General features: G+C 38.0%; 1 protein-coding gene across 2 annotated transcripts in view; it reads left to right on the top strand.

Annotated features, from left to right (window-relative positions):
* RASGEF1A (RasGEF domain family, member 1A) overlaps positions 1-20,579 on the top strand; it is a 22,431-nt gene extending 1,852 nt beyond the window's left edge. The window contains exons 2-12 of one of the 2 annotated variants that reach the window (XM_009695735.1): positions 4,612-4,740; positions 9,897-10,034; positions 13,281-13,502; positions 13,794-13,868; positions 14,101-14,193; positions 15,955-16,057; positions 16,367-16,446; positions 17,092-17,283; positions 18,841-18,964; positions 19,208-19,280; positions 20,347-20,579. In XM_009695735.1, coding sequence (XP_009694037.1) covers positions 4,612-4,740; positions 9,897-10,034; positions 13,281-13,502; positions 13,794-13,868; positions 14,101-14,193; positions 15,955-16,057; positions 16,367-16,446; positions 17,092-17,283; positions 18,841-18,964; positions 19,208-19,280; positions 20,347-20,371 — 1,254 coding nt within the window. In that variant the 3' untranslated portion in view covers positions 20,372-20,579. The remainder of the gene's footprint in view (positions 1-4,611; positions 4,741-9,896; positions 10,035-13,280; positions 13,503-13,793; positions 13,869-14,100; positions 14,194-15,954; positions 16,058-16,366; positions 16,447-17,091; positions 17,284-18,840; positions 18,965-19,207; positions 19,281-20,346) is intronic. The other variant, XM_009695737.1, reaches the window with a different exon arrangement.
* Positions 20,580-22,287: the final 1,708 nt, after the last annotated feature.

Genomic DNA, 22,287 nt, shown 5'->3' with positions numbered 1-22,287 from the left:
GAAAGAGAGATGGAAGACAGCATTAAACCAAACTCATTTCCTCTACAGCAGGACACATTCTTTTAGTTAAATCATATCACCCAACTTAGCTGAAAGGATTAATTATGAGTAGATAAATAAGCTCGGAACAACACAAAGACGGAGCTGTATTTGGGTCATCTTCAAATCCAAGTTTTCTGTTTCAGTTCAGTTGCATGTTTATACTTAATTTCATGCTCATTTCTATTTTTAGGGAAGTTGCCACAGAGGGTTAGAATGATAGCCATTTATGCTGATATCCTGTCAGAAGAGTAGCCAATACTGTATGTTCAAGAAGGTATAAACACCTCTCATGTCTCTGGCTATGCATGCAAAAAGAGGCAGCAAGGCATCACCAATTAATGTGTACCAAGAGAAGTTATTGGTAACATTAGCAGAGATTACCTTAGTTTCAGAGTGACATAGCTGGAAGTTGCAGTACTCATCGAAAGTTTTGGATTAGTACATGTGAGCACAAAGGTTAGAAGGCATTCCCGCCTCCGTGGACATTAAGCTAAAGATCACAGTAACCTTCCAGACAGGAAAAAAAAAAAAAAAAAAAAGGGGGGGGGGGGGAAAGGACAGCACAGAGTATCTTTCTGTGCTGGTTACAGAGGCAAAACAAATGTATTTGCCATGTTGGCAGCACAGGAGACAGGCAAGGGAGGACAGGAAAGATAAGGGCCTACATTTGTGTACTGCTCTTTTGAGGCTTGTTTGTGTACAGGGACTGGTTCAGCACATAGAAAAATGTATACTCATGAGACAGAGGAGTTCGGAAGGTTAGGAATGGAATGTACCAGTCTGCAACCCTTGTGCCCAAGCAAGAAAATGTTTCAAGAAAATATTTCACAAACAAGAAGTTCCAGAATGAGCAGTGAGTGCATAAAGAAAATATTTTTTTTTCCCCCCCTCCTCGAGAAGACATCAGTGCATTCTTGGGTCAGAGAGTAACAATTCCTTCTTTAGTCTTGTGCACTCTCTCTCTCTTTTTTTTTTTTTTTTAAAATATAATTCAGCTCATCTCTTAGCAACAACTTTAGGCACTAAAGGAATCTGGCTTCTTATTCTCTTGTAAAGCACAAGCCCCTTTTTGTGTCAGCTTACGTTGTTCCAGGCACAGAAAGGATTTTTTTTTTTGCGTCTCCTCCCAAATACCTGTCACTTTTTTAGGATAAATGGAGTTTAACATTCAATCTCAGTTTATGGAAGAATTTTCTAATCATTCTTTGTCAAATCAGCTAACCTCATAGCTAAATTTCCTTCTTCAAACTATCATCTTCACGATTAGGGAGCTGCCTATGAGAGTATAGGTTTTTACACTGTTACAACATTTAGCCTGTGTATATATAGCAGTACAGGTGCAACAAATCACAGAAATCCTTGATCTAGATAAGGCATATGTCATTAGTATGAAATATTTCCTATCCAAAACAACTGTGTTCCTAATGCCTGAGAGCTACCGCTAAGCTGAAATGTATGGCTCAGTTCAGCCTGAATTTTCTGTATTGGATAGGGAGTGGCTGTTAGCAGAGAGGCAAGGAGATGGGTGTCAACACTGCTGTCAGACCTATAGTTTTTAATTTAGTTCTTAATTGCAGTTACTCCTTGTCTATGCATCAACACCTCCCCACGCCCCAATTAGATACCAATATATTGTAAACCAGCATGTCTTGATTGGCCAAAATGGAACAATTTTGTTTTCCAAAGTAGTGAACCTAGTTCCAGTTAAGCAACTTAAATTGAATAAAAATACAGCAGATGGGTTCCAGAAGTAATAATAATTTGTTTCTAAAACCTAGTAGTCCAGTGTTGTCTGGAAAAGCATTGCATGGGTCCAGTACAGATATTACTGATTACAGAGAGACATCAGCAAGCCTAAAATGGAAAGTACACACTTCTATGGCCATGTGTCTTCCTGCATCTTGCCAGTTTGGCCCTTTTTTGAATATCATATAAAACATTATCAAAGAAACCAAATAAAAGCACAGGTCATCTGGGTCACACTTTTCTTGCTGTATAACAATAGGGAAATGATACTGAGTGGCCTTTTTTCAGAGTTGCTCTGGATAAACACTGTCCCACATCATACAAACTTCCACCAAGGAGACCAATGCTAGAATTAGTACGAGAAGCAAAATTATATCTTTCCTTAAAAGAACGTGTTCCAGCTTACCAGAGCAAAGGTCACTGGCAGGGCAACGTGGCTGAAGTTGTGGTTCCCTGCTACTTACACATACAGGCATCTTTCAGACAAGCTTCTAAACTCCCAAAACAAGAATGTGGGGAAGGGATGAAAGTATCAAAGTCCATGATGATTTTTTTTATTCCCCATCTCTCTCAAATGCAAAATACCGTAAAAGTGAGGGCTGCTTCATGTTTCCAGAAGAAAAGTTTTCACACAACTCAATGACAGCTGACACACCCAACAGCTAAATTCCTTTCCCAGATAGTCCAGACTCACAGTTTTAAGTTCAGGGACAACGCTGATAGAAAAGAACACAGAAGTTGGCTACAAAAAATAACAGAGGATAACCAGACAGTTTAAAATACAAACAAGAAAAAACCCACCCACTGCCAAAAAAAAAATATAAAAAAAATCATCTCACAACCCAACACTGTTCTTTCTCTTGCTGTCATTCTGAATGGGGAGCATATCAGTTTAGGGGTTGTTCTCACATGCATAAGAATAAAAGTCTGATACATTGTCCCATAATGCAACCAAGTCCCCTCTTGTGAATGGGGTTAGCTCATCAGCCTAATTTTAGTGCCCATAACACGCTGCATACACTACTATAGAGTTTTATAAAGCTTCTCCAAAGCTTACACAATGTCATCAACTGTTTCCAGACACAGGCGTCAGAGCTACATTGAATTTCTTTTTAAAATTAATGAACTTCAATTTTTTGTCATTGTAAAAATAAACTCTGAAATTCTGGAGAAAGACAAACAAAACACCAAACAGAAACCAAATTTCTTAATTTTTCCCAATGTACACTTGTGTGGGATGTTTGCAACCATGCCATTGAGAAGGGAGACCACACTGTCAGTGTTCTGTCACTGCCCTGGCCACCTACTTGAAGTCACCGAGAGCCCAACTGTTAGGTGGCCCCAGCTGTCCATCTTCTGTAGACATCAGTGGAAGTACTACTCAAGAACCTGACCCAAACTGTCCATCCAGTTAACCCTTCTCCTCTCTTCTTCTATTCATAAACAATAGACAAGGCAAAGACTACAGATTAACTCCAGTTTTGACTGTACAGAATTACTGTTATTCCTAATTTAATACATGAACCCCAGTGCTAATAAGATCCTCAAATCAGAATGAGCATTTTAAACACCTCTGCTGTATCACACTCCACTCTATTCTTTCATTAGCTTCCTCCACAAGTTGGATGTTTAATAGATATGTGCTTAACCTATTATACTGTTCACTGACTCCCAGAACACTGTGACTTTTAGTTAATTTTATTTCTTTTGTCAAAAAAAATTTCCTTTTTCCCCCTCTCTGATATTTGGAGGGTTTTAGTGCTAAATTTATATTATAGGGCACACTGAGTACTAAAGAAGTGGAAACTTTTTTCATTAATAACACATTTTATTGTGATTAGAGATAAACGCCATAACCTTTCTGGAGTCCTAAAGATACCATTATTGTTTAACTACAAGTGTGTTTTAGAGACTGCAAGCAGCAGAATTCTGTAGCTAATAGTAGAGATGCCATATTTTAGACAACTGGTCCTAAATTTTTAGACACTTCAATTTACTTGTCCAGTCCAAGGGGGTATATGCACACATTGACTGTTTTATATGCACACGTGGCTGTGGCCTGCCAAATCACATTTCTAAAAACATGGTGCAAAGTTACAGTACGCACTGCAAACATAACAAAGGTCAATTGAAATCCATTGTCAAGGAGATCCCCTACAGTTTACTAACCCCAAATTTTGTCAAAAAGCCTAACAGAAAAACAGAAGTGCTTATGAGATGCTACTGTCATTACTCAGGCAATTACATTCAAATACAGAAGCCGTTTCAAACACTGAAGCAAGACTAGGGCATGAAGGCATTCTCCCTTCAACTAAACTGTCCAGAGTATGATTCAGAATACAATGCATTACAGCTTTTAAAATACAAATCAAGAGGCTACTTCTACTGAGAAATAATAACTGTTGGCTTTTATTAGCAGTGTTCATACTCAAAAAACTCTGAAACAGGCCCCAAAATAAGTCAAGCTTAGAACTAAATTATTGTCATATGGCCACAGTCTAAGCTAAAGCTGGTATCAATGATTGTGGGAAAAAAGGAACAAAAAAACCAAACTCATACATGAAGAAATTACAGCTGTGGCTTGGAATACATATGAAGCAGTTTTCTGCAGCTCAATGAAAAACAATCACTCTTAAAGAAACAAAGCACCAGAAATAGTGGTGTTTAAGAGGCGTAACACCCTGCACTGGACATATTTAATTTGTCTTTTTGGTAAGCAATGACTAGTTAGGCATATTAAGTTTATGGAATAGTTTTTCCAAGGAAGACAGATTATTTTTGCTAAACTTATTCAACTTTTTTTTTTCCTCTCTGCTTCCACAGAGGACTTACATCTTCACTTTCCTATTGAGCTCACGAGTCTTCATTCACCCACATGAGCTCCTGGCTAAAGTGGGGCAGATCTGCATTAAACAGAAGCAGCAGCTAGAAACGGGGACTGAGGCAGAAAAGGTAAATGAACCATTTCATCCTTCAGTTAGCTGTGCTACTGTCGTTTATTTCCCACTCTCTCCTTCTCTTTGTAAGGCTAAATAGATTGATAAAGAATAAATTGAAATTGTAATTGGCATGTGTTACTGGATGCACTTTTGTTTGGGTCTGTTTGCTTGAAGTACTGTTGCTTCTTTGCTAGCCACAAACATAGGTTATGTACTACCTTACCAGTCGGATACAGTGGCTGGAAATACAACTTTGCTTATGAGCTACAGGTCGGTGCTGTGCACTGGAGCAATGTGTATCTGCCATGAAACCTGCCCAGCAAGTCACTTTGCATTTTTGGGCTTTCACCAAGTTGGGTCTTTCTTGAATCTGGTTCCCCTTTCTCCAGTCACCCTCACTATCCTATTAGAGTTGAGTGCTCTGCTGTAGGTTATTGGTGGGGTGTTTTAAGTTGTTGTAACAGTAAATCACAAAGTTACTTCTCACAAAAATTAAGTGACTTAAAACGGTAGCCTGTGCTGAATGCATGTGATTACGCAGTTTTACTACAACTGATTAAACCAAACTGGGTCAGTTTATGATACGCACTTAAATCCATCTAAGTCTTATCATTATGGAAAGTGTGTATTGAATGGCTTTTGACTGAAATTGAAGTAGCAAAATAGCTGAAGCTGGGATGCAAACAAGAGCAGCAGAAACAAGGATGAAATCAGCAAGTATTTAAAGACCTAAATTGTTCAAATCCTGGGCATGTTTTGGAATCCATTCTTCTATGGTGACAAATTACATGCTCACATTCCTGATCTTCAGCATGTTGATAGTCCCATTTTGTTTTCTCCTTAGTGTATCAGAACTCTGACTGGGGAGCACAAAAGGTAACCCTGTGGTTTGGCAATACAGAGTTTTTGACAGCAATACTGACCTAAGGGCTTCTTTCTCCCTTGCTATTCCTGGGGCGCAGTCTCATATTACATCACAAAATTACTCCACAGGAAAAACTAACCACTTTGTGCAAAGTGATATTCATCCAGGTCAGTCCCCGATCTACTCGCCAAATAGCTGTGTAACTCGTCATGTAGGCACTGGGGAGTTCCAGGAGTTGGGGGAAAAAAAGGTGCAAGAACCGCTGCATCCAGCTTTGTACACAGAGGTGATAACCATTCCCCTCGCCACTGCCAAACTAGTTCATAACTAAGCCACCTCAAACTGATGCTCTGTAAATTGTAGTGGTTCTTCAGCAATATGTAACTAAACAACAGAGGTAGGAACTTGTAAGAGATGCTGGGACTGTCTGAAGCATGGAATGAGTAAAGCTCATCTGTAGACATATGAAGGGGAAGACTGCTGTCAGTAGGTAGTGTCAGAATACATATGTGAAGTACTTAGATTTAAAAATAATGGGATACAGGATGAAACGTCTGTGAATAACAATACACTTAGATTTTAAAATTAAAACAGTATCTGGGGACTAAATCACTTGGCTGTTTAAAGATTAGATATTAGTTGTAAAGTAGTATTATTCCGGCTTTTCAGCAGATGTGTTAAAAAAATCATGGCTTCCACATTGAAATGAAATAGCATTACATCCTAACAACAGGATGTAAAATAGAGCAGCTTATATTCCAAACACCCACACTTTTACATCTTCTGCTGAAAATTTGGAAATGGGCCTACAGGAAAACCAACAAACAGCAGGGTGACAATAAAACATGAGTGTTTTAGGAGGCTGCTTTAATTTACATGCTTTGCTGGTTGCTTTTCCTACTATGCCCTTGATCCCTTCCTAGCCCCTTAATATAAACTGTAATTTTTTCCTGTCCACTAAACACAAAATTCTTTGAAAACACTACATAAACTTCTGACAACCCTCTCAAATGACTACTCTACTGCAAGCACCTGTATGTTGTATAGCATAGTCTGGCCACTTGCATTTGCAAACATTTGTTTTTCTATCTGGCAACAAATAAAAGCTCATTTCACATGCAGCATAGAAATTCTCGACTCAAGACACTCTACATATTCACAGTCATAACCCGTTAAGGTATCATTAGGTACCAGCACCTTCTAATTAAGTGGCTCCATAGCAGGAAATAGCTGGCAAAAGTAGTTAAAGCAGCTCTGGTCATTTCTGATAGAGTTTGCTTATGCAAATCTCTTAAGACGAGAAGCCAGCTGACTTGTTGCCTGGATAGCGTGTGAGCTGAAAAAGTGGCAAGGAGCCAGTTTTTGAGGTTACATACCACAATACTTATCATTCCTTTGTTTTTGACGTTACTGACTAGCCAAAGAGTCCTATAGAAAACAACCCAGAGAAAAATGGATTAAAAAGAAAAACACTCTGGGATGTTGTGAAGCCCGCTTAGAGTCCTTTCGACCACTTATAAAAAGGAAGGGGTTCACAGTTTAAGACACCAATTATAATATACAAATCAGTAGTTAAGCTTGACCATAAAGGATAAAGTTTAACCCTCTGTAAGCCCATTAGAGATTGGAAAGACCTGAACAAAGTTGTCACACCTTGTTCATACACATACTATACAAAATACATACACATACTAAATAAAAACACTTGTATAGTATTATTCAGCAGAAAAACCTGTTGTTAAAACTGTGGTGCGTTATGTCTGCAGCTTGAGGGTATTTTGTAAATCAACAGTTAAAGAAGAAATAAAGAGAAAGTTAGTTTCTGTTAAGCTTATCTTGCCTGTCTTGGAATACGTAAGTCCCTTCAAAAATTATGACTTCCCTCAGTAAGTTCTCCTTATTAAAACAAAAAAATTAAAACAACAAAATCAAAACAATACTCACAACTGGGTCATTGTCATTAAACCTTCTTTTTCTACAAGCACAGTACTGCTGTTGCCCTCCTTTCTAATTGGTAATTGTTTCTCAGTCCTGTCTGTCTTGTCTCATGCAGACCATGGCTGACTCACAGTACTTAAATTGATAGAAGTATTTTTCTTCTCAAAGAAATATTTATGGGAGAAGCGTTCCCATAGACTTCAGAGAAATCTGTGTCAGGGCTCATAAGAGGAGGCTCACATCTGGAGTAGCACTACAGAAAAAGTAGGTTTGTAGGTTTATTGCAACCATGACAAAAAAGGAAAATGCGTGCTGCCACCCACATATCTGTGTGATTTCTATCTAGGTTATCACAAATTATGTGCATCAAGGCTGTCACACTGCTTTGGGTTTCATCAGAGCACACATGAAATGGGAATCTCATGTTTTGCTATATTGATTTTTTTTTAGTGTTGCTCTCAGAAAGCATACCTTATTTTCATGAGTATTAAATGCATCTGATAAAACATTAAGCTTTTTTACACCTGAAGAGTAATTACATGAAGAATAATATGGTTTGCAGTTTGTCTTGCAACAGACTCCTAGCTTTCCATCATGAAGGAAGCAAACCCTAGCACCTCATGAGTAGATACATGAAATGGGAAGTCAGTGCTCATATGGAGATGTTTGCCATGGCTTAAGGAGGGTTTTGGAACCTTCGTGCCCCCATCCATCCTTTTTCAGTTTCAAAAGTTAAAAAGAAAGGATAGTCAGGTTAATTAATACCAAAAAACAGTTCTGTAGCAGCTTTTGGTAAACAAAGAGTAGGCACATACCTGTTAACTTTCATCGAATAGAAGCCTGCTGGCTGGCTAATCAATTCTTTATCACCACCTACAGATTATTCTTTTAATAATGTCAGACTCCATACATTTCCTGTCAAAGAAGTATAAATTGTCTTTTCCCCAAGGGAGATGACAATGGGAGTTTGGAGGACAGACAACTATCATCTGGAACTCTATCCCACACTGTTCAGAAATACCTTGAAGCCAGGCTCCACAGGAGTGGCATTGCCTACTGCTGGTGAAGAGTATGTTGATGTTTTTGTTCTTGCCCTCACTGTCCAACTATTCGGTCCTTCTCTCACTAGGCAGGATCAATTAAATGCTATCAATAAAAACAGAGTGCAGTTTGCAGCTCTGAAAAAAAAGCAAGAAAATTCCCTTCAGACTTTCAAGGAGCACTGGTTCATTTTCAGATTGAAGATTCAAGGGTGCATGGCTTTGATTAAATAAACTGGGACATAGTATGATCAGATGATGCTTTGGCAGGAGTTCCTATAAATTCTTGGAAGACGTTCTCTATGTGTCTTAAAGAAAATACACCAATTTGCTGTAGTGACACTCACATGCTAAGTCACCTTCTGTAACCCCTGGGAGGCTGATGGAAAGTGCAATGAGGAAAGCGCACTGTGCGTGGGGAGAAGGAACTGCTGCGTAGTGGGACTTCTGTAGCTTATGCAAATGGGGAGGTAAACACAAATTAAAACTTCCTTTTTCCTCAGTGCATCACAAGTTGGGCAGGAGGATAAATATAACCTGATTATGTTTTGATTCTTCTTGTTCATTAAAAGAGTTCTTAGCACCGACACTCCCAATTTTGCAAGAGTGCTCCCTTGAATTTACTGATCCTGCTCTCTGTTGCTATGATAGCGGACTAAACTGGCACCCAGTTCAGGTCTAACTGATGAAAAGCCTTAGAAGATTCACGGGTAACAACTTAGAATACAGCTTTCCCTCCCCTTTCTGTGGTTGATAGCTTTTTGAGTAAGAGCCAATACTTTTTATTTTCAAAGTCCATTTTGATTTAGACGTTAGAGAGAGAATATACACATCTTTCCTGTCCTTCATTTATTTTAATATATAGCTCAATCTGGAGGCTCTGATAAATTCTACAGAACAAAAATGTCTTTGTGAATGTTTCTCATGAAAGACGCGTGGTAGAGTGCTGCAGTTTGTATGCATTTGAATCCAAATGCTAAGGTACTGCTGCTTCAGATGGCATAAATCAGCTTAAGTCCCATTGAAGTCAATCAAATAAGTCACTTAAACTATTCTGTCATCTTCCTGGCTTTATACAACTAACCTTGAAAATATCTTCAAAGTGTTTGGCAAGAGACACTACCAAGCTATCATGAAAGGAGGCTAAATCATACTATTTGGGAATCTGGCTCACAGTTAAATGTGTTCTTTTTTTATACCCTTCACCTACTACTAATGCAAAGTATTTTCAAGAGTGTCTCTAGGTTTATGTGAACCTTCATTGGCTAATTTACTCTGCAGTCAGAAAGGTCTATGGTCAGTAATCAACTAATTGTTTCTTTTTAGGCAAAGCTAAAATCCTTCGCTGCCAAAATCATTCAGCTCCTGAAGGAATGGACTGAAACTTTCCCCTATGATTTCCAAGATGAAAAATCCATGAAAGAGTTGAAGGAGATTGCTCACAGGATCACACAATGTGATGAGGTAGGGGTGGTGGGGGGGAGAAAAACCATTAAGTGGTAAAGCAATATTTGTCAACCTTTATATATAGTTTATCATATTATATACAAACCCATGCTCCTGCCTGCAGTATTTTCTAAATGGACTACAGCAGCAGTTGCTAAGCTGTCAGTGTAACTGCAGGACACGGGTTGAGCAATGAACTTAATAGTCCATTAGCAGAAACTGTCTATGTATAATTACCAAACATAAGAGGAAGAGAAGAGAGTCACAATGATACGAAAAACGGATGTGGTGCAGAAGAAAGGAAAGAACACCGACTATAATAGTGCAATATAGTTAACTTTTGTAATTACTTATGTACCATCCTTTATACTTTGTTACTATTCTATACATCCAAGTCCCGCAAGACATTTAGTTGTATGAAATGTACTGTTGCTCAAGGTGAAGATGCTTATTATTTAATAGTTCATTGCTAGCTCCTAACAATAATCAGCAACTATTTTGTTGCTATGTTTCAGCTGACATGCACAGTATTTCCACAAAGGAAGTTATATTTGAGCTCTGCTAGCTAGTTGGTCACCAGTTTTAACAGCTCTGAGTTTCTGGCCTATGAAGGAAACCAGACCTCACAAAATACTTTTCTAAAGCAATCAGATAAAGCAAATTCAAATAAAACAAGGGCTGTTAGTTTTCTGCTTGGTTTTTTGTTGGTTATTGGTTTGGGTTCCCCCCCTCCCCCAACACTCACAAAGCCTACATTTTTTTCTCATCAGGAAAGACACTAACTACCGATAGACCGAAGGAAGGATAGAATCAAGAACTGCAAGGGAATTAATTGTAAAGCATTTGTAAGAACATAAAGGCTTACTTATGTAGAAGTAGAAGCTTCTCCTTGTTTTTTAAACCCACAACTTCAAGATATTTTTGAGAACAATTAGCAGGAAATGGGAAGACAATTGTATTATGTGTTTTTGTTGATTCAAGTAGAGAGAAAATGAGGAACAACAGGTTTGACAGCACTGCATGAATCAGTGATAAGACACAATACGATTAGGTGTTACCAAGTTGTCAAAAGGAAGCACGTCAGTTTTGTTGCATCAGCAAAGCTGTTTACCTGGATGCTACTACGAAAAAGTCAGTGCCTTAGTGGGAGGGGAAAAGGAAATACAATTATAACATGCCTTCTAGTCCCTTTGTAGACAAGGGCGAAGAGGTGTATGTTGGCAGAGATACTACTGTGAAAGGGGACTTGGCAGAGATTTTATGTAGCATTTGTATCTTAGTATTTAATTTGTCTGTTACTTTGAACTAGAAAGAAGTTGTGGCCTTTCTTTCCCTTCCCCTTCCCTCCTACTCTGTTATGTATGAATAAATTGTCATTTGAGAAAAACATGTCTTCATTGAGTGGCTCAGTGGTCTGATGTCCGAGGCATCTGGTGACATCCATTAATTACAGCATCACCATATTTATCCCCTTAACAAGGCTACAAGTCAAGTTTGATCAGTGAAGAGCTATGCCACATAGGACCCCTAAGAAACATAGTTTGACACTAACAAAAAGCAGCTTTTGCTCTCAGTATTTGTTACCACAAGAAATTACCTATACTGTGCTTCAGCAAGGGATTATGGTAATGGTTTGGGGCTTTATTTTGTATTTTCAAGCTTTTCCAAATCCCCTTAGGACACTATTCTCCATACACAGGATAGAAAGTCAACTGACAGCTCACAAAAAGCGGTCAGGTACTTGTCCTAGTGATTAATAAATTCACAATAGCTTAAGTAAGCCATAGTTTTTCATGTCACTACAGTTTCTTTGTTCACTTTCACATAGTACCTATGATACTCTCACCTGCCTTCAAGTTTGATTTTCTATGATCTGTACCTAGAAACTCTGCTTCCTCTCAGATACATGGGTAAGTCGGGCATAGCAGCTGAAGTCAAATGATTTACAATAGAAAGCTCAGCATACGAGAGCGCAGAATTAGTGCTTTATTTTAGTCCCCCCATCATGCTCCCTTGGCATTTCTGAACACTTGTAGCACAATATCAGAAACGGCTCCAGCCAGCTGCTGTTCAGCGGTAATCTAGTTGCCTCGAGATGAGCTACATGGCCTTCAGCTTCTCATTTGATTTCACTTGGGAGTCAGCTTATTGCCTTGTAAAGCAACATTCTAACACTATTATTGCTTAATTATAGCATGCAATATACAAGTATTTGGTAGTCATCGTCTCTCACATCTGCTACATAATTTCAGTCATCACTGCACATTAGTGGCTTCTTTGAATGATCACAGATTCATTGCAGTTCTTCGTAGCGCATCTAGATGACTGGCAAAACCCAACACAGCAGGTTCTAAACTAATGGTTAACCTTGAGGCTAACTTCAAGAGAAATACTTTGCATGAGAGCAAGTGAACAATTGTGTAGGAAAGAGGAGGACTGTCTTTGGTAGAATTAGTTTTTCCAGCAGCAGGAAGAACAGGGTTGGAGAACCTGTGTCATTTAAAGCAGTAACAGGAGGGATGGAAGAGTAGGAAAGATGTCAATTTAGCTCTTCAGGATTGATCTCAGAGAAATATCTATAGGACACAAACAAACAATGGCAGAAAGAATTCAGTTTGCCTTAGCTGTCAGAACACTGAGCAGATGGATTATATTTCAATGGCTTTACCAGTATGCACCTTTATAGATCCCATGTTTAAAACCTGCATCTGATGAACAGAAAGGCATTTTAGTTGTGCAAGAACGTGATGTATATTGTGCTCTTACCTAAATCTTCAGATGCTGTAGTTGTTCACAGCCAAGCCAGGGTATTTTAGGGGTATAGTCCTGGGCATAATGTGAATTCCCTGGATTCTGCCTGGGCTAGCCAGACTTGATCATCAGTGGGTCTGATCAGAATGAGAAGGAGCTTTTTGGCACTTGGTACAAAGAGGATCCAAGAAGCCTTGTGCAAGCAACTCAACCACCTTTCACTGTGTGCACTTCTAAGCTGTTTACATGGATGCCTCTAAAATGGGGTACTGCCACAAGGAGCAGACCAGCCAAGCAAGTGAAACAGAGCTGGGAAGGCAGGCAGGCATAATGTCGTTATGAAGTTGTGTGGCCAGTTTGGACAAGTTCATTTGTCACAAGATGATCAGCTCAGATAAGATGAAAGAAAATGGATAATAGGCATTTATTTTTCCCAGTCAGAAATTCTTTCACAATCTGTGCCTGCAAAAAGCTAAAGGTTTTTAGCAGTCATTGTTTCTGTCTTTTGCTTAGGAAAATGGAACAGTGAAAAAGATCATTAGCCAGATGACACAGAATCTCCTGATGGCCCTCTCCGCACGGAGCCAGTACCAGGAAATCAGAGAGAAATTCCGGCAACCTGTTACCGACAAAGGCACCATCCTCAAAACCAAGCCACAGTCAACTCAAAAGGACATCCTGAGCGTGTGCTGTGACCCTCTGATCTTGGCACAGCAGCTGACCTATATTGAACTGGTGAGACACTAATGTGTGTAAATTATTTCATTTTCAATTTACTAAATATTAATATACTCATCAATATGAATTTTGCTACGGCTTCACTGAAAGCCTCCAATGTTTTAATCAAAAAATACCAAGTAATGAACCAGCCCAGTTAGGTACACCGATAAAAACACCTCACATATCTACACTGTAGGAAGATGAAAGTTACCATAATGTTCTCCTAACTTCAGCTTTAATGAGGAGTTTTTCACTGAACTCCCTGTTTGTCTGTACAGTGACAATCTCTCATCTCTCCAAACACAGGAAAGGGTGAGCAACATTTACCCAGAGGATCTGATGCAGATTGTCAGCCACATGGACTCCCTGGATAATCACAAGGTAAAAAAAGGGGTACAGAGGGAAAAAGAAACAAATAACCAGGGTAAAGAACCTCCATAATTCAAGTATACCCTGTGCAATGAAGGCTGACATTTTCTAACCTTCTTTAAGCTCATGCCTTAAAAAATATCCAACAAGATGTTATCAAGACATGAAAAGGAAATTTATCCTTTGGTATGTTGACTTTATCTTGATACAGGATAGGACTAACATGTGGCCTGGTCTCTTACAGTGCCGAGGTGATGTGACCAAAACCTATAATTTGGAGGCCTATGACAATTGGTTCAATTGTCTCAGCATGCTGGTGGCTACAGAGATTTGTCGGGTAGGTATTCATAGAAAACAAGATAGCAAAGTGATCCTGGCCTTAAGGACAAAAGGCAGGCAGTGGTCCAATAGAGATTTAAACTTAAGCAGTGCAATTAAAGATAATGGCATTACTCAAGCATTAAATTATTTTCATGCTTATATGATTAAGAGTTCATGGCTATGTTTGGCTTTGCATATATTCTCTAGCTTCATGTAGCTTCCATAGTAGTGAAATGCAGTGAAGTGAAACTTGTGTGGAGTTTGAGTTAGGAGCTCTTCTGGATTTTTTTTTTTTTTTCCCTTTAAATACATCCATAAATTCTCAAAGGTAGCTTTAAATGCAGATTTACCAATAAACAGCTGTCCTTCCACTGCATTTAGATGTCATTAGCACTGTCATATATTCATTTTTGTTGCAGAATAGTCAGGAATAAGCTTTCCTCAGAACTCTGGAAAGAAAGTGAACTACTGGAGAGGTTAAAAAAAAAAATAAGAGGGAGAACGGCCTTATTAGAGGTTAAAGTAACTTCTATCATATAATAAGCAAAGAAATTGAAGGCATACTGTCCCAGAAGCCCCTTTTTTTATTTCTCATGTGTATTCTTTGTCTTTTTAGATACCTATTAATATGCACCAATTCTAGCAAATGGGAATTTTTCTCTCTATTCCTGCTTGGTCAGTAGCCCTTCTGTGGAAAACCAGATGCCTACTGCGAGTTTCATGAAGTCTGATATATTGATCTTAATTTCTTAAGGTTTCCTGCTCTCACAGAAACTTATTACAAAAACACACCAAGACATCTTCCAGAGCTGGCTGGTATGGCTAATACATTTAGTAAACTAGTCAAACAAAAGGTTTTAGCAGACCAAGGGCTAAGCCAAGCCACTGACTACTGAACCGTTTTCTTTTGATATGACACAAACGGAAGTATTTAGGCAAGAGAGGTTTTTTTTTAAAAAAAATTCCCTGGTGAAGTAGTCTGCAGTCACCACTCAGGAGGCATTTTTGTATAAGCCAGACCAGACTTCTAGATCTAAATATGGGGAAGATTTTGATGAATGAATGTAATCTAGGCAATAATACTAGCTTAAAAAAAAAAAAAAAGAGAGAGAAAGATTGATGGCTTTTGGAAACAGTCTAGAGACAGTGCCATATATTAATTTTGCTTTGCCATTTATAAAAGAATCTGCAAAGCAGATGTTCAGCATCACTTGCTAGATCCTTTGCATGTTTGCATGAGTGGGAATTTGTATATTTGGTCATCATAACTACCTGCTCTCAAGAGATCATTTAAGAGTGTACACAGCAAAATGAGAAAATCAGGACATGGCAATTGTTCTCTCTCACATTCAGGTTACATGCCCTTGGTCTTAAGTCTGTCCACTGCTCTCCCTCCTTCTTCAGAGGTTTAAATTTTTTTGCACATACTCTTTCTGATAGCAGCTTCATGTTATCTCCCTTTTCCAGTAGCAGGAAATTGCTGAAAATGTCCATCTTGTTTATACAAGATTCCCTAAGACATTGAACTTTATGTATAAACATAAAATTACACTCCTCCACAACTAGACAAATAAGTGATAGTAGCCCCAAATATTTCTGCTATTTTATTAAAAATTAATCTTAACAAAATACCTTCAGGTCTATATCATCATAAGGTTTAGCTGGATAAATTCTTGAAATGCTTATTCAATCAACCTGTTACAATGCCTTTGACTGAACATCCCATCCAAAATTCAGGCCATCCCTTCCCTCTTACCAGATCTTTGTTTTTTTTCAGGTTGTAAAGAAAAAGCAGCGTACAAGAATGGTGGAATTTTTCATTGATGTGGCAAGAGAATGTTTCAATATTGGAAACTTCAACTCAATGATGGCTATTATCTGTGAGTATCCTTAACGCAAATGACAAAAGGCACTGCATTTTACAACCTGACTGGCAAGACTATGCTCATACTTGCCCTAAATTTGCTGTCCACATCATCATGCACGCTCCTGTAGGGACAGCACGTGTGACAGTTAATCTACAGTGACAAATTAACATGTGGGTGGGCAAGTGGTAGCTACAACTTTTGTTTGTCAAGCTGAACTGCCTTCCAAAATGTGTGGTGCTGATACATAAACACAGAGTTATGTTAGCACTGTATTTTTTCAACTCAGTTGTTTCTTTCTTTGTCTCTTCTCTCTCCATTCAGCTGGCATGAACTTGAGTCCTGTGGCACGGCTAAAGAAAACTTGGTCCAAGGTCAAAACAGCCAAATTTGATGTTTTAGAGGTAAGCATGAAGTTTAGATTTCACATAGAAATCCACCCAATAGTTTCATCCAAACCTCTGCTGTGGAATTACCAAGTCAGAGATCACAGAGGCATCTGTCAGTGGTCACCAGCATAGAAACATGAGAGAGAATATTTCCTGAATTTCAAACTCCCTATTTGCCTGCAAAGAAAAGTGATGCAAGTTTTCTTTAGGTTATTTCTTCCTAGTATATTTTTTCCAGTTTAACATCAAGGTAGTTTTCCACTCGAGTGAATGCTATTTTGCTACCCTTAAAACTAATTAGAGTGCTCCATCTAGTGGAGATCTGAAAACAAAACTTACTGAGATCGTGATCAGAAAGATTGGTGGCAAGTTAGAATTATTTTTTTTTCTTATAGTCAGTTATCAATTCCTTTCAGTCTTCCATTAACCATTGAAGCAAAGCATAGATGTAAAGCCAGTACAGAACCTTCCTTTCAAACAAAGTAGAAGTTAGAAAAACCTGAATCCAGACCCGATTAGTATAATGTACTCTATCTTGAAAGTTTAAAGAGAGGCCTAACAAATTCATAAAGAATGAACTCCTATGGTTAGATCAAAACCTTTTCTTTTCAGAAAACATGTATTACTTGACTGCCTTTTCCCCCCCCCTCATAAAAACAGCATCACATGGATCCATCCAGCAACTTTTGTAATTACCGCACAGCCCTGCAAGGAGCAGCACAGCGATCTCAGACTGCCAACAGCAATCGAGAGAAAATAGTCATCCCAGTTTTCAACCTGTTTATTAAAGATATCTACTTTCTGCACAAAATACATACGAACCGCTTGCCCAATGGACAAATAAACTTCAAGGTAGGACTTTGCTATTATAGAAACTGTAACGCTAGTTAAACATTGTACATTACAAAAATCTGCCTGTTTTGAACTTCTAGCTCATTATATTACCAATTCCTTCAGCATTGCCGCAATCTAGACATAAAGGAATATCATTATCTAGGGGAAATGATTTCACCAAACTTCTGTGAAAGCTAGCACTTGCAGTTGCCATGTTTATATTATACATTCAGCAGATCCACGATTGCATATAAAAAAGAGAATCCATAAAACTGCTGGAATGTAATTGCCTTCAGTTAAAAAGACAAGTTTTAAAACGTATTGAAATAGAGATTATTTTTTGTTAGTTTTACATGCAATGGGGCAGATGCACAGCAAATCATAAAATTCATATAAGCAGAACTGACTGGAATGACATTGATTTGTTACCAAAACTGATGCACGAAAAGATGGAGAAGACATTAAGAATTTCAGAAGCCAGACCCAAGCATTAAAAATTACTTAAGTAATGCAGAAATAGTCTAATGTTAGGTAATGGGAAAGAGAAATTTCTTCAAGCAATGTTGTACTCATGCAACAGTTAAAATAAAGAACTTGAAATCAAGAAGCGCAAGAATTTTAGTGTACCACATCTGATGGCAGACCAAAATTTGCCACTCTTCAGCCCTGTAACTTGCCTTATGTTCAAAAGGGACTGGGTGAAGCGGAAGAAAGTAAAGAATGGAAAGTAAAGAACGGAAAGTAAGCTTTTCTGCAGCAGGAAGCCATCATATTTGATCAAACTGTAATAGGTAACTTCACCCTAAATCATCAGCATTAGCCGATTTAACCTCATCAGGTTAGCTAGCTATAAATGCTGCACACAACAAGCAAATGGTAACAGCAGGTCTTCAAGGGATTTTCTACAGTTTCTGGATTCTCTCTCCCTAATAAACATACATGGCCCAAAGACTACAGCCTGAAAAAAGTACTTTTGAAGTTTTTTGCTGTTATTAAGGCTGGGTAATGGGAGGGGGGCACACAGAACATACAAGACAAACCCTAAGTAATTATGCATTTCTTAAAATCCTAGGAAGGAAAGGATATCTGTAGTTTCTATATGTTATTTTGATTATTTCTTAAATTTAAAAAGTGCTTTATGAAAAAAATCAGGTATATCACATTTCATTTAAGTTGAAGGTCAGAAATGTAAAAAGTAAAGCAAATAAAAACCATTTACTGACCAGTTCCATTTGCAGGCTAATTTAGAGATATGACACATAAAACAGGCCAATAGCACTTTATTATATGAAGAAAAGGTTGATGATGAAAAGAATTTCATGCGAAAGACCAGGTGGTTAGCAGGGATAGACTATTCTAAACTTGAGAGGCTAACAACAGATGAGGAACTAGGAGCAAAAGGGGGAGATGAAGGGAGCAGTAAGAAGAAAGTGTAACAAGGAAGAAGATCAAGTAAGGGATAATAACAGAAGAAGCATGAATAAGACTGAGAGACTCCAAAATTGAAACAAAAGAACTAAATTTGAAAGAAAACAAGTATGATTTTAGTAATATTCTTTTAATTATCCAATGCAGAAGTTCTGGGAAATTTCAAGACAGATTCATGATTTCCTGACATGGAAGCAGGTTGAGTGCCCTTTTGAGAAAGACAAGAAGATACAGAGCTATCTACTCACGGCACCCATTTACAGTGAAGAAGGTAAAATCCTTTATTGAACATAATAGTGAGTCTTCCTACTTGTTGAAATGCAGACAGAATATGCAGGTAAACTAATGTAAAAAAAAAAATTTATAGGAATGTATTTTACCACTTCCATATAGGCTTCTGATGAGAATAAACTTCATAATGAAGTCTGCTAAGTTACACCTGCTATACTGTAACTTTATTTTTTTTTTCAGTTAAAGAACCCATGTACCTGATTGTTCTTATTTTACTTACTAGCTCTGTTCATTGCATCCTTTGAAAGTGAAGGTCCAGAAAACCACATGGAAAAAGACAGCTGGAAAACACTCAGGTATGAAGCTTCCTCAGAATATGAGTCTCTTTGCAGACACACACAGGCACGTGATCAGATTCCTCCCTCCTATTTGCATACCCACCTTAAGACTATTTTGGCCCAAATACTATTATTTTTTCTTCAAAATTCAATTCTGAAAAAATTCAGTAAGGTTTGGATTTTAATACAGCTTTGCAGCCTGAACTGATCTGGCTAGGAAGATCGCTGCTGGGACTATGAAAGAGAATATGTTTTGTTTAGGCTATCAAACACAGTAAAAGAATCTACATTTGTAGCAATTTTCAGACATGCTTTTCTCAGGAAAACAAATTTATAGATCCTAAGAAGGTGCTGTTATTAATCATACCTATGCACTTACAAATCTCATAAAAGGATTAAATTTTATATGAATACTCTGATTTTCAGCCTACTGTTAAGGGAGAAAGTCTCAATGACTCCTCCTCCTCCCTCTGGGAGAGGGAAGTACCTTTTCCATGTACATGACAAGATCAGCAGATCAGTTAATTTAGATGCGATTTCTTCTAACACTGAGGCCAAGACAGAAAAAGAGACTTAGACCTTTGTAAATCATGTTAAACATTTGGATTTGACATATCTATACTAGATAAAAAATGAAGGAAGAAGCCTGTATGTCCTGAGGTGCAGCTGAGCTACATTATGACTGTATTGTCCTAGACGAGACACTGTTTCCCAGTGATCCCAATGTTTCTTAGGAAGTCCATATAAGCTTTTCACTTACGACACCCATGCAATGCACCTTGCGATAATTCCCATAGTGTGCAGCAAGAAATAGTTTAGAATGACAGAGGAACATATGTTATTTTCCTGAGCACATCTTAAGGGCCTGAAGTAATGTTACAAAAGTTAAATTTTCATTTAAAGTCAGCATCTTTGTTGGATTTCATAGGTGTATTTCAGTTTATAGCAGTTGGAAATCTATCCCTTGAAGAAAGGCTTCCAGCTAATGATACAAGATAGATCTATTGCTAACCTTTACCAAAACTGTAAAACCTTTTGTTGTGATAGAAAATATAATTTTCTTTTTTATTGCTACTTCTTCTAGGACAACTCTGCTTAACAGAGCCTGAGATTTTTGGATCTGATCTGCAGACTTTGAAGCACATTGAATGAACATGTTTTTACAACCTGAATGACTTGGACTGAGCTAAGAAAGACCTCACTGGCTGAGGTCTGTTTTGTATATACAGTAACTTTTATGAACTAAAATGTGGTAAATATTTCACATGTCAACCTTAAGGCACTTAAGTGAAGGGTTTTGGTTTTTTATTTTAAATATAAGGGCAGGGCCCTGTTCTCAGAGATGAAATGTATCATGGGAGATGGTATCCCTGGAGAGATCTTACTCTGTCAGCATCCAAATTTTTATTTATTATTACTTCCACCAAAATAAATAAGAATTAACACACACATCCCAACTAAAGCCAGTGTTCAGGTTAAATGCTCCATTGGACCAGTGTCCTACAGAACACTCAACACATCTCTAGCTTTGAAGTGAAGGGTCTCCTTCAAATCAGCGATACCATTCACATTTGTTAGCAAGTGTTCATAGAGTCAAGACCTTAGATATCTGCAGTAAGCACGTTCCTCTCCTACATCAGAAAATAGTGCCTTACAAGGTACTGACATCGTTTAGTGTACCTTCTATTACTCTGGATTGGAAGCAAAGAAAATAAAAATATGGATGTCTTGAAACCAGCTACAATGTACTTTTTAAATAAAATGGAGAATAAGGCACATGAAGCAGAGTATACCTGCCTGTAACATTGATGGTGCAGCAAACATATTTTTGTTACATGATTTAAAGAGATAAGATGGGGTAATTGCTGGGGGAACGTGTGTTTGTGTGTGAGTATGTGTGTGCGCACATGTGAAGATGCACACATGTCTAAGTTTTAATACTTCTGGGAACTATCCTTTAAATTCTGGCTATCAGAATAGTTTGTGTTTTCAATTTTAAAAATCAGGGAATTTTTTGTTTTGTTTAAGAGAGGGATGTCTAACCTGGATTATCTCTGCAAAACAGGCTCAATATGGTTTTTTGAAAGATTTTTGAAAGTAAAAATCATACATGAGCTAGGGAGAAGGAAGTAAACTCAGATGTCCAATTCGAAGTTAAGGCTAAAATTGCCAAAGAAGCTTAAGAAGAGTTCACCACCACTGAACTAGCGATTTCATTCCCTTGGTTCCTTTGAAAATGCTAGTCTGCACTTATAGACAATTAAAGCAAAGACCAATTCACAATATAAGCTTTTTCTAGTATTTTGCAAGCCATGATTAACTGTCTGGGCCAGAACCCACTGAAATCTAAGGTCAGTACGAAAATTAGAGGTGATCTGTAAACCTGCTGATGCTTACCATTTCTAACTTCTCCTTTTAGTCTTCAGCTTACACCTAATCTGGCTATCCAAATGAGCACCTGATGTTAAGATTCAAGATATTAATTTCCAGGAAAAGAAATACCGTTCAGGACTTACTTTCTCACCTGATCTCTGAATTAAGAAAGAAAAAAAATAGTCCCAGATTAAAAACTATTTTGTCTAATGAAGAAATTATTACCCATGAATATCGATTGTCCTTTCCAGTAATTGTTCTCTTTGGGCTTGAGGGCTTGATATTTCTAAAGGTAATGACTTGAGCCAGACAATTAGATTTTTTTTTTTTTTTTTTTAAAAAAAAAGGCTCTCTAGAGTTTACAGTGGTTACAGCCTCCCTCAGAGCCTCACAGAGGACCTTTGGACAAGCTTCTTTTAAAAAATGATCAGCTCTAAATACATGGGTTTGAACTTATTCTGCTTTCTGTTGAAGAAGGGGCAAGACTTGCTGGATTGAGGGTCTGGCTTATTCCAGTCCAGTAGACTCTTCTTGCTGAGTGCCTACAACCAAATGCAGTGCCACTATTTAATGTAGCATCTGTAATCACTTAGTAGAAATTATTTGCTGTATTGGCCCTGTAGTGCAGTGAAAAATTAAAGAGCCTTCCCTC

This window comes from Cariama cristata, unplaced genomic scaffold (assembly GCF_000690535.1).
Source record: "Cariama cristata isolate BGI_N322 unplaced genomic scaffold, ASM69053v1 scaffold22872, whole genome shotgun sequence".
Lineage (NCBI taxonomy): Eukaryota > Metazoa > Chordata > Aves > Cariamiformes > Cariamidae > Cariama > Cariama cristata.
The sequence above is the reverse complement of the archived record's forward strand: the minus strand, read 5'-3'. Positions and strand labels throughout refer to the sequence as shown.